Source organism: Hippocampus bargibanti, linkage group LG06, assembly GCF_051943395.1.
Source record: "Hippocampus bargibanti isolate YZ-2025 linkage group LG06, ASM5194339v1, whole genome shotgun sequence".
NCBI lineage: Eukaryota > Metazoa > Chordata > Actinopteri > Syngnathiformes > Syngnathidae > Hippocampus > Hippocampus bargibanti.
Genome location: NC_142739.1, coordinates 860,904 through 878,921, shown reverse-complemented (window position 1 = coordinate 878,921; position 18,018 = coordinate 860,904). Strand labels below are relative to the sequence as shown.

Below are 18,018 nucleotides of genomic sequence, written 5' to 3'. Positions count from 1 at the left end.
GCTGTCTACAATGAAATGGGCAACTTCCAAATGGCTGTTGAAGACTTGAGAGTAGCGTTGAGAGAAGAGCCACAGAATGCTGCAGCCACTGTAAGTTACACGACAAGGTTCTTCTCAGTTTACAGTCTTGACAAATGACATAAACGGTGGACAATTACCAGAACTAGTTCGCGCAGGGGTGCAAGAAAACTGGCCATGCAGCACAATGAGGCATGTCGAGCTACAACCACACTGTGACTTATCCTTTGATTGTTTTATATATTCTGGCCTTGCGGTGTTTTTCATATGTTGATGTTATGAATGGTGCACATTGAACTGTTTTGTAGAGTACACAGGCATGCGCAGTTAAAAGTTGGCAGGGGACTAACAGCATTTTAAGCAGCGTGAGCAGAGCCAACCTTGGGCAATTGAGAAGTACAGTAAAGTCTCGTTATATCGATATTCAAGGGAGTCCGAAAAAATATCGATATAACCGGGACTATCGATATATCCGACCCTGTTTGCATGTAATTTTCTCCGTGCGTGCATAGAAATAGTATCGATATAACCGGGACTATCGATATATCCGATATCGATATAACGAGACTTTACTGTATTACTATTCACGTCCCAGTCGTCCTCAAACAGTCAAATGCTGTAAATAATTGAGACTTCACGAAAGTTGATTCTACGTGCTTAAAGATTCATAAATATACTGCAAAGCACGTTAAAAAAAAGTTTACAAAATGTGTTACCTTTTTGCAGTACTGTATTACATTGAATTGTAACCTAAAATTCACCCACCTTTAATAATCAGCTTGATCCTTACGTGAGTCAAGGACGTGCTGAAGCTTATTCCAACCATCTTCTGGCAAGAGAACACTGAGCTCATTGACAACCAATCACGGGGAACAGATGAACAATCATTTGCACTCACGCTCACATAGAGGGACAGTTTATAGAGTGTTCCGTTCACCTGGCAAAAATGTTTTTGGGGAATGCGGGAGGACTATCTGGAGAAAATTCATACAATCAATCAAACCCTGCACTTTTGCACTGTGAGGCGGATGTGCTCAGCAGTTGCCCACTGCGCCGCCGATCTACAATTTAATTAGGGAGGGAAAAAATAATGTTTGAAAGAGGAAAAGTGAAAAATTAACACACGAGATAACATTAAAGGAAAAATAAACAACAAAGTTAATGTTGTTGCACTTGCGTGCACACATTCTTATTCTTGGGTGTGTTCAGAATTAACCAATCACATTCAAACTCATGTTAAATCGACGTCAGCACTCAGCTGCCCATTTAAAGTAATAATGATGAACCACGACTGCTATTTTGAAACGTTTATATGGTTCAAGCTGTTGACCGCTCAAAGAATATTTTATATATTCAATAGGCACATCGATTACTAGCATAATTCATGCTTTTAAATTGACAGTATTTTTGTATGGTGTGTTTTAAAAAATAGAAACAAAGTTGTGTGAATAATGAAAGAATGAATGAATTAATATTTGGGACACAGGGCGGTTTGGTGGGCCAGTCGTTAGTACGTCGAAATCAAAGTGTACAATACATATTGATTTATAGAGGCACGAGGTTTGATTCCGGCTCCAGTCTTCCCGTGTGCAGTTTGCATTCTCCTTGTGCCTGCATGAGTTTTCTCCGGGTTCTCTGGTTTCCTCCCACATTCCAAAAACATGCGCGGCAGGATGATTGAACACTCTAAATTGTCCCTGGGTGTAAGTGTGAGGGTGAATGGTTGTCTGCCTTTGTGTGCCCTTTGATTGGCTGAAGACCAGTTCAGGGTGTCCCCCGCCTCCTGCCCGAACACAGCTGGGATAGGCTCCAGCACCCACCCCCCACCGCGACCCTAATGAGGATAAAGTGTCCTGGAAAATGGATGAATGGATATTCAGGACACGATCGTACCAAATGCAGTTTCACCCTTTGGCATACAGATGTCACTGTTTTTGTGCGCCGTTATATCTAAATACGAAACGAATCAAGACAAAATGGTTGGAGAAATAATAGCGATCCGAAGATAGTAGTCTTGGTCACCGGCGCGTGACATTAGTGTCTGTATTTGTATGACATCACAAATTCTGATGTGTGAAATTATTTGTGACGTAGCAACTTCTGTCCGAAACTACAAAGAAGATGACAAACGTGCGACAGGAAAAAGCGAGAAAGGGCAGAAAAATCATCATCCAGGAGGTAGAGGAGGAGCATGTCGAAGAGACAAAACTGGAGCAGACCGGTGAGAGTTGTTAAATACACATTGAAATCATCTGAAGTCACAGTAGACACATTTAATCGAACTTAAACTTTTCCATATCAGTGAAGGACCACTGCACGCGGGGTAATTACTTCACTTCACTTCACTTCGTTTTGCTTTAAGTTATTTCGAGTGTATAAAAGTGGTCACAGAAACGCTCCACAACTAATAACGCTGTTTTAAAACGGATTTTGTCCAACACATCCACTGTCCACATGTGCAACCATTAGGCCGTTAGAAACATAATATCCTGCTTTCTCTCAACACCTGAAGGTATGCTTCACTTAACGAGGTAGGAAAATGTTTAGTTTGAAGTAATCAATGCATACCGAACTGGGGACAATGCATTATTTTGAGAAACAATAATTTATAGCTACTCGACCGAGTCAAAATACAGTACTATTGCAAACCGCTCATTTGATGCAGTTTGCGTTCTACACTACATGTTAAAATAATGAGAAGCTAGTAGACTTGTATAATGTAAATGTATAAACTTAAACACACACATAGCCCATACATATATCAATGCTGTGCCCCCCAAGCCCACAGAAAAACCTATCCTGTGACTAAAGTGACCTTGAGAGACCTTTCTAGGATTTCGTATTACGGTACTGTATCTCAATACTTTGTATTGTACATGGTTGCCCGATTGGATTTGCCTTTATTTGTCTCGCATTGGAGAAATTTACATTTCATAGCAGCAAAGTGATGAAAGGAATGAAAGTAGAAAACAAAATACAGGAGCTGCTGGAAAGGCAGCCACTCTCGCGGCGCCGTCTTGAAGTCAAAAGAACAAAAAAAAAAAAAAAAACCTAAATAACACATAACATGACACAGAGAGTCATTCATTCTGAAGCACTTTCTGTACCCTCTTTGTTACACGAAGCAGTTCCAGATGAAAGAGGAGAGGATCAAAGCGTCTCTTCACCAGTGGATCAGGGACATCATGGTGGAATGTTCATGTCGACTACAAGCTAAATGTTGAAAGTAAACACGCAGCTGTAGCATCCATTGATGAAAAGAGATTGTCTCACATCTCCTGTCCCACGTGAATCCGCTTCAATTCCAAGCCGCGATAGTTCCACGTACGCATCGGCGCTCTGCGCTGACGCTCCTTTCTTCTTATCGCGGGCTCCTCAAGCCATGCATCCATCCAGCCGCAGACTGTCCAACAGCACCGACCTTCCGCTGAACAAAGCGGGGCTGTGAAGATGCTGCCCATGACATGCGCAAAAAAAGCACAAAGGCCCCTTTGGTGTCCAGCGATGGCAGTCGAATGGCTCCGACATTCCTCCCATTCAAAAACAGTACTGGCATATTCATGCTGCGGAAAAGGCGCAACCGCTCAGCACAGTCTCCTCCTTGAAGAACGCTGTGGCCAAAAATGCTGAAAAACAATCATTATCCGTTCCACATGACGCCCAACAACACAAAGTGATAAAAGAAAACACGAAAACAAGACAAAAACAACAAAGAAAAGCAAGTCTCATCAGAGCACTTGCTGACGGCTGCCTACTCGGGCGCCATCTTGGACTCCGATGACCCTTAATTTACACCATTGTCGCATGTATATGCTCGCAGCAGTTCATGACAACACTATACAGTATCATGTCATGACAATGGTATACAATATTGTTTTTCCTGATAGACGTGTCAATGTCATACAATTCAGCCTTTCGAATGTTAGAACGCTGCTAGCTCCAGATAAATTAGAGAGAGCGAGAGAAAGCAGGAAACAGCAAACGTTTTATAATAATTAATCTGACATTAATAACATTCGAAAAGCAGAATTTTATGATGAATCTTCTGCATTAGATTTTAGTTGATTGCACATATCATGCATGTGCACGTTCCACCATGATGTCCCTGATCCACTGGTGGAAAGACGCTTTGATCGTCTCCTTTTTCATCTATGACTGCGTCATGTCATCACAAAGAGGGTACAGCAAGTCCTGAAGAATGAAGTACTCTCTGTGTCTTTGTGTTGTCATATTATTTGTTATTTAGGTTTTTTTGTTGTTGTTCTTTTGACTTCAAGACGGCGCCGCGAGAGTGGCTGCCTTTCCAGCAGCTCATGTATTTTGTTTTTCTACTTTCATTCCTTTCATCACTTTGCTGCTGTGAAATGTAAATTTCTCCACTGTGAGACTAATAAAGGCAAATCCAATCCAATATCATGACATGTAAACGTAGCCTGGTAGCCTACACTATATTTGTTAGCTATTTGTCATTGTGAATGTCTGCCATTAAGCTGTGCCGCAAATCTCTTCCCCGCAAGACCACGTGATGTTACTGTATGCACGCACATGTTTTTCACCCTATCCCCAACCCAACCAGCGCTCTTGCAATTCCTCCCGCCACTTCCTGCAAGCGCTCTGATGTGGCTGAGTGTTATGTGGATCCTAACCCTCCTCCAACTGTGATGTAACCACTGACTGCTTCCTGTGGGTGTGTTTCATTCCGCTCTCTTTTCCCCTCTAGATTGTCCAGTTGAACCCAGCCAGACCGTGGGAGGGGACGGCTGTTCAGCTGCTCCTGCGGAGAGGGGAGACATGGGTAACGCGCAGAAGAAGCCCCATGGCAAAGGGGACGGGACCCCACATAATGACTGCCATCACGGACACTGGCGAAGCAAATGCGGCAGCTCAGACAAGTACAAAGTCGCGCAAGAAGCCAAGGGCAAGGCAGCTAATGGAACGGTCAAGAGAGTATCATCAGTGTCACCTCAAGCTGATCAAGCCGGCGGGAGCACCAAGGAAACTCCACCGGGTGCAAATGTTGTCCAACCTGTCAATCTTGATGCGCCGTGTGGAGCCCTCCCCTTGCCCCTGTCCCGCTTAAAGAATGAAGGCAACCTGCTGTTTAAGAATGGACAGTTTGGCGATGCGCTGGAAAAATACTCCCAAGCCATTCAAGGCTATAGTGATGCAGGTAAGGTTGAGCATGTTGTTACTGAAGTCTTGGTGTGTACACTCACAAAGCTTGTTGTGTGACAATAACATTGACGTACGCTAACTGTGAGCGATTTACTTGTTGTGAGAAATGTCTGCTCACCTTTTTTCACCTGCGCCCACACATAAATAACTACAGTGAGACCTCAACTTACGAACTTAATTGGTTCCCAGACAGAGTGTGTAAGGCGAAAAGTGTGTATGTCAAAAAAAGAATTCCCATAGGAAACCATTAAAATGGGAATAATCCGTTCCCGGGTTTCCATAAAATATACTTTTCAACTAAATAAGCCTTAAAACTACACACAACATACCTTATTCTATGTATAATAAATGTGCTAGAAATACAGTGCATTGTATCATAAAGTCACTTTATTTACATTTGTGATGGTCATTGATGGCTTGATGGAATGTGGCATTGGAGGTCGAAGGTCAAAGGGAATTGCTGTTTGGAAAGAGAGACGCATTACATGACGCCTGTAATTAAAGAAATAAACTGTGCTGTAAAATAAAGTTTTATTTACCTTTTTGTTGGTCATTGATGGCTTATGGAAGGAGTCACCTTCCATAAGGACTTTTGGTAACTTAACCTCTGGTGCTGTTCGGTCGTGTGCTTCCGCCGAAGATCACTCCGCCAGCCGTGGTGGGTGTGTATTATGAAAATAGTGCTTATTATAAGGTTTAATTTTCATAAATTTGACGTTTGTAAGACAAAAAGTTTGTAAGTTGAGGTGTTTGTAAGTTGAGGTCTCACTGTATTGCTTAAAAGACTCAGCAAAGCTGTAATTCAAAGGACATGACCTTGCCGCTGTCATATCTGAAGATTTTTCACGTTTCAATTGAAATTCACTCAAAGCAATTCTGATGTGCCTCAGATAGGTATGTAAGAGCTGCTATGAAGGCAGCCACTCTCGCGGCGCCATCTTGAAGTCAAAACAACTACAAAAAAACACAATAACAAATAATGTGACACAAAACAAAAGACTCAGACAAAAACACAATAACAAATAATGTGACACAAAACACAAAAGGAGTCCAAGATGGCGCCCGAGCCGTCAGCAAGTGCTCTGATGAGCCTTGCTTTTTTGTTGTTTTTGTCTTGTTTTTGTGTTTTCTTTTGTCACTTTGTGTTATTGTGCGTTGTGTGGAACGGATACGGATTGTTTTTCAGCATTTTTGACCACGACATTCCTCAAAGAGGAGACTGTGCTGAGCGGTTGCGCCTTTTCGGCAGCATGAATATGCCAGTACTGTTTTTGAAAGGGAGGAATGTTGGAGCCATTCGACTGTCATCGCTGGACACCACAGGGGACATTGTGCTTTTTTGCGCCTGTAATGGGCAGCATCTTCACAGCCCCACTTTGTTCAGTGGAAGGTCGGTGCTGTTGGACAGTCTGCGGCTGGATGGATGCATGGCTTGAGGAGCCCGCGATAAGAAGGAAGGAGCGTCAGCGCAGAGCGCCGATGCGTATGTGGAACTGTCGCGGCTTGGAATTGAAGCAGATTTATGGGGGACAGGAGATGTGAGACGATCTCTTTTCGTCAATGGATGCTACAGCTGCGTGTTTGCTTTCAACATTTAGCTTGTAGTCGACGTGCACATTCCACTACGATGTCCCTGATCCACTGGTGAAGAGACGCTTTGATCCTCTCCTCTTTCATCTGGAACTGCTTTATATAACAAAGAGGGTACAGGAAGTGCTTAAGAATGAATGTCTCTCTGTGTCTTTGTGTTGTCATGTTATTTGTTTTTTTTTTTTTTTTGTTCTTTAGACTTCAAGACGGCGCCGCGAGAGTGGCTGCCTTTCCAGCAGCTCATGTGTTTTGCTTTTCCAGGCAAATCCAATCCAAAACAAAACAAAACAAAACAAAAGACTCGGACAGTCATTCAATATTAAGCACTTTCTGCACCCTCTTTTTCGTCTGAAGCAGTTCTAGATGAAAGGAGAGGATCAAAGCGTCCTTTTCATCAGTGGATCAATGACGTCATGATGAAACGTGCACGTCTGCTACAAGCTAAATGTTGAAATCAAACACATAGCTGTAGTATCCATTGACGGAAAGAGAGTGTCTCACATCTCCTGTCCCACGTAAATCCGCTTCAATTGCAAGCCGTGACAGTTCCACATATGCTGACGCTCCTTTCTCATCGCGGGCCCCAAAAGCCATGCATCCGTCCAGCCGCAGACCGTCCAACAGCACCGACCTCCGCTGAACAAAGCGGGACTGTGGAAATGCTACACATTTGAGGTGCAGAAAAGCACAATGGCCCCAGGGGTGTCCGGCGATGGCAGTCGAATGGCACTGACATTCCTTCCAAATCAAAAACAGTGCTGGCATACTCGTGCTGTCGAAAATGCACAACCGCTAAGTACAGTCTCCTCCTTGATGAATGTCGTGACCAAAAATGCTGAAAAACACTTCACACGACGCAACAACAACACAAAGTGACAAAAGTTGCTGACGGCTGCAGTGTACAATAAATGTACTCGACCTTGGCAAAACTTGAAGTAATGACTCCCTAAAGTGTCAATAATAACTGAAAAAAAAACCAGCTTTGACTGCGTTCTGCCTCGCGCTAAAAAGTCAGTTGAAGTAGCCTCAAGCACACCTGCTCATCAGTGAGGATAAACAACACCCTAAAACATAATTATAATGACATGAATAACCTGATAGACACTTATTAACAGGGCACTCAATGAAATAAGTGGAATTACTTTTACTGGAATTACTAGCAAAACTGGTCAATGTAATGATAATGTGTCTTGTATTGAATTCTATCCTTTATCAAAATGATGGCACTTTTTCTGTTTGGAACAGCACAGTGGTCAACTGCTGAGGACATCAGCCTCGCAGGGCAACAGTTGTTTTTGCGTGTTTGACACACGTTCCTGCGTGCGATTTCTCCGGGTACTCCTGTTTCCTGCAACATTCTAAAAATAAGCGTGGTAGATTGATTGAACACTCTGTGTTGTCTGGAGGTACGGTTGTGAGTGTGGATGGTTGTATTTGTCTGTATTTGTCCATTTGCGCCCCTCGCGTATCAGCGTTTTCATCTCTTTGGGCCTCCGTTAACTGACTCACATTTTTCCCAGCCTCCAATCGTCTTTTCCATGCTGGTTAACTTATCTCACGGCTCTAATGGTTGCTCTTATAGACAAACATTTCTAGGATCACTGATGGCGATGTGTACAGTATGTCAGTTCATTGGTTTCCATGATTGTTACGTTAGGGATGGTCCTCAGCGCTGCATTCACAGTTGCAATGAGACTTTCAGGTGGTACTTCCACATTACCGTTGTAATCGGTTTCTAGGGTGCCCAGCCTTCATTCTTGCCATGATCTGATCTTTCAGGTCAGTTGCTGCCTCGCAAAGCATTTCATTCATTGGGGCTGGCCTCCCATTCTTATCTTTAACATTCATTGGGGCTCGTATAACCTCTTCCTCTGATCCGGTATCCTGGGACCCTTCACCATGTCGTCTGGTTTGTACCTCATCAATCTCAAGTTGAGATAGCAATTTCCGTTTGTGGATATTGGACCACTGAGCTACTAGTTGGTTTGTGGTCAACTGTGACTGTCAGTTTCAAAGTAACCATTCAGTCCACATGGATGAAAAGGTTTCTTCAGCCGTCATCTGTACTTTTTTTGAAGGTGTCGGACGTTTCGCTTCTTATCCAAGATGCTTCTTCAGCGAACTAAAGTCTGACTGGTCGTATCGGCCCTATATATATATATCCGTAATGTCCAGACATGGCGGCGAACGTTCAAAGGGTTGCAAAAGGTGTTGTTGACATTTTTATTTTGCTCTGTGCTAACACTGACTGTTGAAAATCCTCCATGTTGACCAAGGCCCCAGTTCCACTTGAAAAAGATCCGTCGAGCAGAATGCTTCCACCAACATTTTCTTTCACTGTTTGTAGTGTTGATTTGACGATGAGTAGTTTTGTGGGGTTGACCCCTCAGCGCGTCCCAATGACCTCCTATAACAGTGAAAAGACAGCGTCTGCTTTAAAATGATGAAATGGGAATGAGCGGTGGTCTATCGACAACCTTTACATGTGAAAATAAACGGTTAATGTCAGACAAATGGCCAAGAAACATTGATGTCATATTTTGCGCAACTACCAGCCTCGACTCACAGAAACATGCTCCTCTTCCTACTACAACTGGCCTCCAAAAAGTCCAATTCTAGACACTTTTACCCCTACCTGGATGGAATTAAAAAAGAAAAGTGCACTGCAATGCAAAAAACAATTCCCCACTGATTTGCTTGTGTTGTTTTAGGTGGACAATTACAATTGTTGAAAATGAAAATTCTCTGTTAAATGTACTGTATTCATAGATTGATCTTGTCTTTCTTGTAGGTATTGATAGTCCCGATGATCTGTACATTCTGTACTCTAACAGAGCAGCTTGCTACCTGAAATACGGCAACAGTCAAGACTGCATTCAAGACTGCACAAGGTGAGTTACTATTTTGACCTTGTAATACTCTGCATGTGCTTAGTGCTTAGACACTTAGTGAAAACGAATGCTTATGATGGAGTGTGATTGATAATACTGCTAAATAAGGTAACCAAAGTGTGACTACAATATTTAATCGACCTACTGCTCTGTCAGTTGCATGGATGAATATACACAGTATTTGTTCAAGCAAGCGTGTCTAGATGGACGCGTCTCTTACATCAGCATCCGCTACCAGTCTTGATCCTTTGCCTTTTCCTCGCTTTGCATCTATTTATACACCTCAGAGCTCTGGAGCTGCAGCCCTTCTCGCTCAAGCCCCTCCTGCGTCGGGCCATAGCTTACGAGTCCCTAGAGCGCTACCGCAAGGCCTATGTGGATTACAAGACTGTTTTGCAGATCAACGTCAGCGTGCAGGCCGCACATGACGGCGTCAACAGGTATTAATTAGCCTTTACTTCTCACTTTGAAGCTGAAATATTCTCAGTGGCATTTTAGGGAGTCTTGATGTTTTGCTTGCGTTTGAGGGCTGTTACATGTTTGTCCACATGTCCCATCAATCAATGCATTCAGGATCACCCGCTTGCTGATTGAGCAGGACGGTGCAGACTGGCGAGAGAAACTACCGGTTATTCCTTTGGTTCCTCTTTTGGCCCAGCAGTACCTCAAAGAGAAGCCACTCAGCACTGAAGTCCTCCAGGCTCGAGCTGAGAAGGCTGCCATGGATGCAGGTTTGTAATTTTAAAAAAGGGAACTTACTCTTGCTGTTTTTAGCCTATCCACACATACACTGGGGGATTATGCTCTTAAGTGTGAAAGGAGGCTGCAAACGTTCTCTCTCTTACGTGGCTGTAGTCATACAGGTACATCGCTGAGCTCGGATTTCCTCATTCATGTACTGACTGCTCTATGCAACAGAACATCAGTGCCAGAGAAATAAAAGAAAAAATATGATACCTACATCTATCTCCGCCCATCCATCCATCTTCATATATATATATAAATGGGAATGTAACATTTAAAAAATACAACCAAGCCATTGTGACACACATTTTTTTTCAATGTCTGAATTGGAATGGATTTGCTTTTTGTAGACATTTTTTTTATGTCATCTAGAAAGGAAAGCAGAAGTTCGTTTTGCAGATTTGAAACAAGATGGCAACACCTTTGTGAAAAACGGCCAATACCAACATGCTCTGGGAAAGTATTCGGACTGCCTTAAGATAAAGCCAGAAGAATGTGCGATCTACACCAACAGGTTAGAAAAACGTACACTTTTTACACCGACAGGTTCAGAAAATGTACACTTCTTATTGTTGGAAATGTGTTTTCTGAAACGCATACTGATAAGCAGAGGTTGGCTTTCCGCCAGTTCTGATGGAGGAACCATCAAGCAGTTTTTGCGGATGAATGATGGGCAACTTAAAAAAATGATGAAAGTGTTTTTGTTTTATCTAGAAAACTCACTAACTGGATCAGTGTGGACGGACTCTTTATTTCTAGAATACTTTGCTCGCAGCGACTTTGGGTGTCACGTATGCCAAAAGGAGAGTTTCAGTGTTAGAGAGATTGCATAAAGAGAGCAGCATAATATATGCTGACATTGATTTGATATTTAATGTATTTACTTCTGGTTTACAAGGCAGGCGTCATGTTAGATTTTGTTAATTGAAGGATTTTTTTTAATACAAAGAGATTACCCAAAGTATTGATTGTATATGAGAGGCAATAAAGCAATTGTGGACATCAGCTCGAGGCGGGGTCCTGTCATGGAGTAGATGCACTGCTTGTGCTCCGAATGACGTGGCACGTTCTCGACACAGCTGAAAAGTGAAGTGAGATCTGCCAGTCATGAAAAAGTGCCATGAATTGCAAATTAGCAATGATGGAAGCGTCAGTGGTGGGCCGTCAGAGCCAGCAAGGCCTTCTCTGCTGGCCTAACATAATCAGACATCATTCTCATAATTATAATAAAAGTCATTTTTTTCTAAATATATATATAATTATTCTACATACTGTTTTCTTGATGTTATATTATATCCATTTGGTTATGCTCCTTTCAGTGTGGTAGTTTTAGGTCATAATATAAGAGAAACAACAAGACGTTCACAAAACGAACTATTTGTTGAAAATAAAAGTCAACACATCTTTTTCATTTGTTCTTGAGAATAGGCTTACCTACATGGAGAGTTGTCCTCTCCTTCAGTCCCTCGATGGGCTACTGCGATTGGCAGGCAACCGGTTCAGGGTGTACCCTGCCAACTGTCTGTAGACAGCTGGCATAGGCTCAGCACTCCTTGCGCCGCTCAGATAATGGAAGGACAATATAATAAAGAATAAAAAAGAAGTAAGACAAAGAATTGAGGGGGAAACTAAAACTGTCACAAACTAACAAAACAAACAAAAACTGAAAGAAAACTTTTCACAAAACAATTAAGAACCCGTTAAACCAGTTTACATGCCCTTGTTGACATAAAATATCACCAAATTGAATTCTGGCCCTTTCCTTTTGTGTCATGTTCGTCTTTACTATCAGAACGACTCATAATCAGAGATAAGATGCTGATGAGAAACAGAAATGTCCTAAGAGGAGTGTGTGTGTGTGTGTGTGTGTGTGTGTGTGTGTGTGTGTGTGTGTGTGTGTGTGTGTGTGTGTGTGTGTGTGTGTGTGTGTGCGCGTGCGCGTGCGTGTGTGTGCGTGTGTGTGTGTGTGTTTCTACTGGCAGGGCTCTGTGCTACTTGAAGCTTGAGAGATTTGCTGAGGCCAAGCAAGACTGTGACGCGGCACTCAAACTGGAGCCGAGCAATAAGAAGGCTTTCTACAGACGAGCCATGGCCAATAAAGGGCTTAAGGTGAGGACAGCGGGCTCATATGATAAAAGTCATGCAGGTTCCGTTTCTGTTCATCCCACAAAATGTTTTGCTTCAGGTATCCATTTTGTTTTGGAAATCATCTGCAGCATTAAGACTTCACATATTGGTATAGAATTGACTGATGTTTGTTTATCTTTAGGTTTCTGCTATATGTTTTCCCCCCTTTCCATTTGTGAGCGAACATCTATCTCTGTCTCTCTCTATTTCTCTCTCTATCGCTCTCTATCCCTATCCCTATCCATCCATCCATAAAAACCTTTATTAGTCTCCAATTCACAGCAGCAAATGTATGAAAGGAAGAAGTAGAAGAAGAAAATATAGGAGCTGCTGTAAAGGCAGTCACTCCTATTTTCTTTTGGCTCCTTGTGCCAGGACTACCTGGCATGCAGTACAGACCTGCAGGAGGTACTGCAACGGGATCCCAACGTGCAGGAGGCAGAGAAGGAGTTGGAGGAGGTCACAAGTCTTCTCAAGCAAAGTCTCATTGGCGAATCACCAACTAAAACACGGAAGGTCATCCCCATTACAGAGGTATGCGTTATGAATGCAATGGAACCAGGAATAAGCAATGAAGCTTTTTACAAATGCTTCGAGTTGCGCTTTTCTTTGTAGAAGATCTCTCGTGAGAGTTCAACAAACCATCTCAGGATGGATGAGTGGGCAGATTTGTCTTGCGTTTCTCACACTATTTAACCTTCGTTGGCTCTCCTCAAAACCACTTGTGCCTTTTTTTGAAATAGACTCTGAAACCTCAGAATAGCTTTCGATACTGTTGGCTGGAAACGCCCCAAAATGTGATCTCTCCTGCAGTAGCAAATAGGAAAGTCCCGCGTACGCCCACATTTCTTCCAATCACAATTCAAACAGCGGCCGTCTGCTTTGTACATTTCAAGGTTTCCACAAATTCTGATCCAGTAAATGCTTCACATATCCAAATTGACCATATCGTCATGGTTCCTTCATTTGTTCATGCCAGTTTATTCCAAAAATGTCACAAACCATAAGTCAAAGGGCATCTACTGGTCACAGAAAGGCTTCCGTGCATTCACCCGCCGTCATTTGTTTGTTCAAGGAAAGTTGCGAATGTTGGATCACAAGTTGAGTTGATGATTAATAAACTATACTGATCTGTCAAACTATGTGTGTGTGTGTGTAACGTAATCAAGTTAAATAAATGCAGATGTTGTAGTTCAACACACACACACACACACACACACAGACAGACAGACAGACAGATAGATAGATAGATAGATAGATAGATAGATAGATAGATAGATAGATAGATAGATAGATAGATAGATAGATATAGTGTCTCCAACATTGGACATTTCCTGTTTATTAGACAAGATTGTAAACATAAGAGACAAAAGGAAAATTGTGATGTCAATATAACAAAAGAGCAGTAAACTGAAGTAATGTTGCATACAATTGAATGCTGTTATTTTGCAGATCAACAATATGCAGATAAGCGCTTTAGACACTTTTTCAATGGGGGAAACGTAAGAACCCATCATGGCTCAGTTTCAGAAAACCCATGATTTGTGTGATTGTTTGTTGTGTGATGATTTGTGGTGTTATTTTCAGTTGTCAGACGATGGCAAAATTGCTGCCCCTGAGATGAAAAAAAGAGGTGAATGTAGCTGCTTCAAACAAAAGTCCAAAATTGTGGCATCGATGACGCATACTGCCTGAAACCTAGCGTGGCCTCCACTGCCATCACTCCCAGTTATAATGCGTCTGTTGGCATCCCTTAAAGGACAACCGACGTCACTTTTTTGTTTCTTAACTGACATCAGAAAAACGTTTGATAGCATCTAAAATACCCAAAACACACAGTGTGATATTTTTAGTCTAATGCAAAACACCAATAAAAATGACTTAATGTGTCCAAAATCTGCAAAAAAAATTGAGCTGCGAATTGGGCATTTTCAGAAAGTCCCACCCCTTTGTTCGTGACATCACGCCAAGACGTCGTGCATTGCTTGTGAATCCAAACAATGGCTCCAGATTCGGAGAATATGCTTTCTTGTTACTCATCCAGTTATGAATAGGATTCAAATAGTTCTGAAGAGGAAAGCATACATGTTGGCAATCCATGAAAGAATTCTATGTGCCATTTTGAGGCAACATTGGGGGAAAATCTCTCACCCCAAAAAATACACAAAATGGCGACCTCCAGTGGCCACCTCCGCTTCCACAGGCTGATAAACTCCCTCTTCTGGCGGCTTTTAGATGCAACACGAGGTTCTCAGACCAAACGTGTACAGCAAAGTACATTGACGCGATGGAAGGACTGCTACAATGTCTTTTTTCGGTCAGGGGGGCGGTCCTTTCGTGATGTCACGTACGGACTCGTCACCAACTCAAAAACAAGACTTCCGGAATATTCAGAGCGAGTCTTAAAAGGTCAAATATAGCTTTAATATGCGGTGGAATCTTATTAAAATACGCTCAGTAGAAGTCATTTTACAAATTATGGACACAACTTGTCCGGAGACGTCGTTTGTCCTTGAAGTCATCAATGACCTTGAATGAATAAGAGCAGATGAATTGTCGTCCCACCCGAAACGACAAAGCAGTTCTTGAACGTTCGGAACCTTTCTTAACCCAAAGATGAGACTTTATTCCGACGCTTCATTCTCCTCCACAGGTGGACGGTGATCAGGAAATTTCAAGCGTGGCAAATTCTGATCGTTGTTTCCGAGAAGAGTTGAGCACCAAATTCCAAGCAAGCAACGCGTACGAGTTTGGCCAAGCTTTAAACAATGCCTGCAGCAACGGTAACATGGCGGCGTGCGCCGACATGTTGGCTTCAACAGCTCCAGAGCTGCTTCCGCGCTTTTTGAGCACTCAACTCAACGGGCAGACCATCAGCTTCATTGTGAAAGTGCTGGACTCGCACTTACTGGACAAGGACCCCAATCTAGTTTACAAGCACCTCAGTCACCTTCATACTGCTGACAGGTTCTCGGTGAGTGAGCATTGTGACTGATTTCTGAACACCCACAGATTATTGTATGGATTGGTTTAGACATCAAATTGATCCAATGAGAGAATACTAATGAAGGGAACCCAAGTGCTCCACAAACACCTTTTTCTTGTGATGGGAAAATGAGGCATCATGAAGCTTTGCACCCAAATGCTTCACTTTTGGCCAATACAGGTAACATCTGACTTACGACCGAGTTCCGTTCCGACCAAACGGTCGGAAGTCGAAATCCATTCAAAATGTTGAATAGAGACAGCGAGGCTAAATGACTGGCAAACTCCCATCCTCTGGTGGTGCGAGACTAATAAAGGCAAATCCAATCCAATCCATCACACGGTCGATTGCTGTGCAAGTGTGAGATGCTGGCTGCCTGGTCAAAATTGTCATACACGTCGCCGGCCCGCGAGCGCGTTGCGGTGCCATGCGTAGAGTGACAATTTAAAAAATAGTGTCTGGAGGTCGTGGTCGTAAGTACGGGTGGTCGTAAATCGGATGTTACCTGTATATCCGAGGTCATTGTGGCGCGTGGTTTTCTTGATGAAATATACACGCATTGAATGATTTGATTATATCATGAATGACTTGAGTCAATTCAGTAAGTTACACATGCACGGAATTCCAAAAGGTGAAGACAGAGTGCTCTATGTAGTGCATGGAAGCAAAATAAGTTGGTATTCGGGATAACATTGCCAATGTTTTTGCATACAACGCCACAGTGCGTTGGTGTGTGGGCCCATCCCATTTTATTAAAAATTGTAAATTTCCTCAGGTCGTACTGATGCTACTGGAGAAGGACGAGCGACGCTACGTAACCCAATTGTTTGAGCGCCTGTCATCTGCTGAAAGCACAGAGTTCACCAAGAATGATGTTCAGAATCTGGCCAACAAATACATCTGAGCCGTCGAGGTTTTCCCAGCCTGGCCCGAACCGCATGAGCTGCCGCCGCCGCTTCGCCGCAATACATACTCGGATCTATGCAAAACTCTCCAAAAGATGTGGGCTGCTGCAGAATGTGTCCTAAACAGTTAAAACTGTTCTCTGCTGTAAATGATCGGAACTTATTCAGTATATTTGAAGTGACGATAGAAGACAATTTTGCTATGGAGAATTACTTTTTTTTACCACGAACCAATTATGTACAAAGGGCACGATATGGTAGACTTGAAGTGTACTAGAAAATGGATACGTTTTCTCAGTAGTGTACAGTAAGTAGCCCAGTGCTTTTGGTCCATGCACTCCTTCGTCCTGTCCCGTCATATCAGAATGTTCATGAATGAGCTGCTGTCCAAGTTAAGCCGGCGATGTTAAATTGCATTTCAGGGAATTTTCCTTGCCTACATACAGTAATGTATTGTTATGAAAGACACAGGTCAACCCTTTACAATTTGCACTAACAGCAACAGTACCTGCTCAACGAGTAATAATACAACTGGAAACCTTCAAGCATCATATTGGTTTGTCTTTTTTTCCATTGCGTGTGGGTTCACACTCCCTGCTGCACAATCAGCTTATAAAAGCCATTCGTGCTGGGAAATATATGATTGAAAAAACAAGCGACACTGAGCTGAAATACTGTGGCGATGTATTAAACTGTAGAAGACTAATGGGCGTGAAAACGGATGCGCGCAAAAGCTGGCATAGGTGGTCAGGCTTTTATTAAACAAACTTAGCAGTTAGCACTCACACTACCAGAGTGGATTTCTCTTGTGGCTCCTCCATTCTCTGTGACATCAGTGTTTCGATTAGCCCCGCCTTCAAAGACACAAATAAACACAAGACAGACATCACAAGACTAACTTGGAATTTTAGAAAAATTGCTCTGACCATAAAAACATCATACATAATCCATTTTCCAGACCGATTCAACCTCATTAGGATTGTGGGGGGTGCTGGAGGATATCCCAGCTGTCTTCGGGCAGTAGGCGGGGGACATGCTGAACCGGTCTCTAGCCAATTGCAGGGCACACAGACTACCACCTGCGCTCACACTCACATGTGAAGACGGGATGCTAAACACTTGATACGGGGACACCCCATTGAGCAAAATAAAATCTCATGTCACAAGGCCATGATAATGCAAAGGGGGAGGGGAGTGATTACCGTTACTAGTCTTTGTGCCTCAACAAGTCACACATGCGTTCTATGTCCAGATTCGTTTTAGCCAATTTTTCATTACAATGTGAAAGCCCAGGAAATAAATATCGGACGACTTTCATCTCAACAGGATCTGTGACAACTGTTAGATGACTATTTGTGGATTGGGACCGACTTGCATGTTTAACACATCACAATATCAATCGTGCAGCTGATTTTAATTCGTTCTGACGGTTAGCCGCAGAAAAAATATCCCGTGACTGTAAAGTGTCCTTGAGAGTTTAGAAAGGCGCTTAGAAATGAAATGTATCATTATATTAATGTTGGTTCAGCAGCAGCTATATTACCAAATCCAAATATGAACAGAGAGCACCGAGAACTTTGAA

General features: G+C 42.7%; 1 protein-coding gene across 1 annotated transcript; it reads left to right on the top strand.

Annotated features, from left to right (window-relative positions):
• spag1b (sperm associated antigen 1b) lies at window positions 1–16,984 on the top strand. Its single transcript, XM_088997773.1, has 11 exons — window positions 1–90; window positions 2,113–2,239; window positions 4,739–5,188; window positions 9,575–9,674; window positions 9,962–10,114; window positions 10,248–10,405; window positions 10,791–10,932; window positions 12,401–12,527; window positions 12,921–13,079; window positions 15,199–15,519; window positions 16,307–16,984. The coding sequence occupies exons 1-11, from the start codon at window positions 16–18 to the stop codon at window positions 16,433–16,435; spliced, it is 1,941 nt and encodes a 646-aa protein (XP_088853899.1). The 5' UTR covers window positions 1–15; the 3' UTR covers window positions 16,436–16,984.
• The last annotated feature ends 1,034 nt before the right edge of the window (window positions 16,985–18,018 follow it).

Excerpts from the sequence above, each read along its gene's own strand:
- spag1b (XM_088997773.1), top strand. The coding sequence starts at position 16 with ATGGGCAACTTCCAAATGGCTGTTGAAGACTTGAGAGTAGCGTTGAGA. Across the intron at positions 5,189-9,574 it reads TCAAGGCTATAGTGATGCAG|GTATTGATAGTCCCGATGAT; the intron begins GTAAGGTTGAGC and ends TCTTTCTTGTAG. Across the intron at positions 10,933-12,400 it reads TGTGCGATCTACACCAACAG|GGCTCTGTGCTACTTGAAGC; the intron begins GTTAGAAAAACG and ends TTCTACTGGCAG.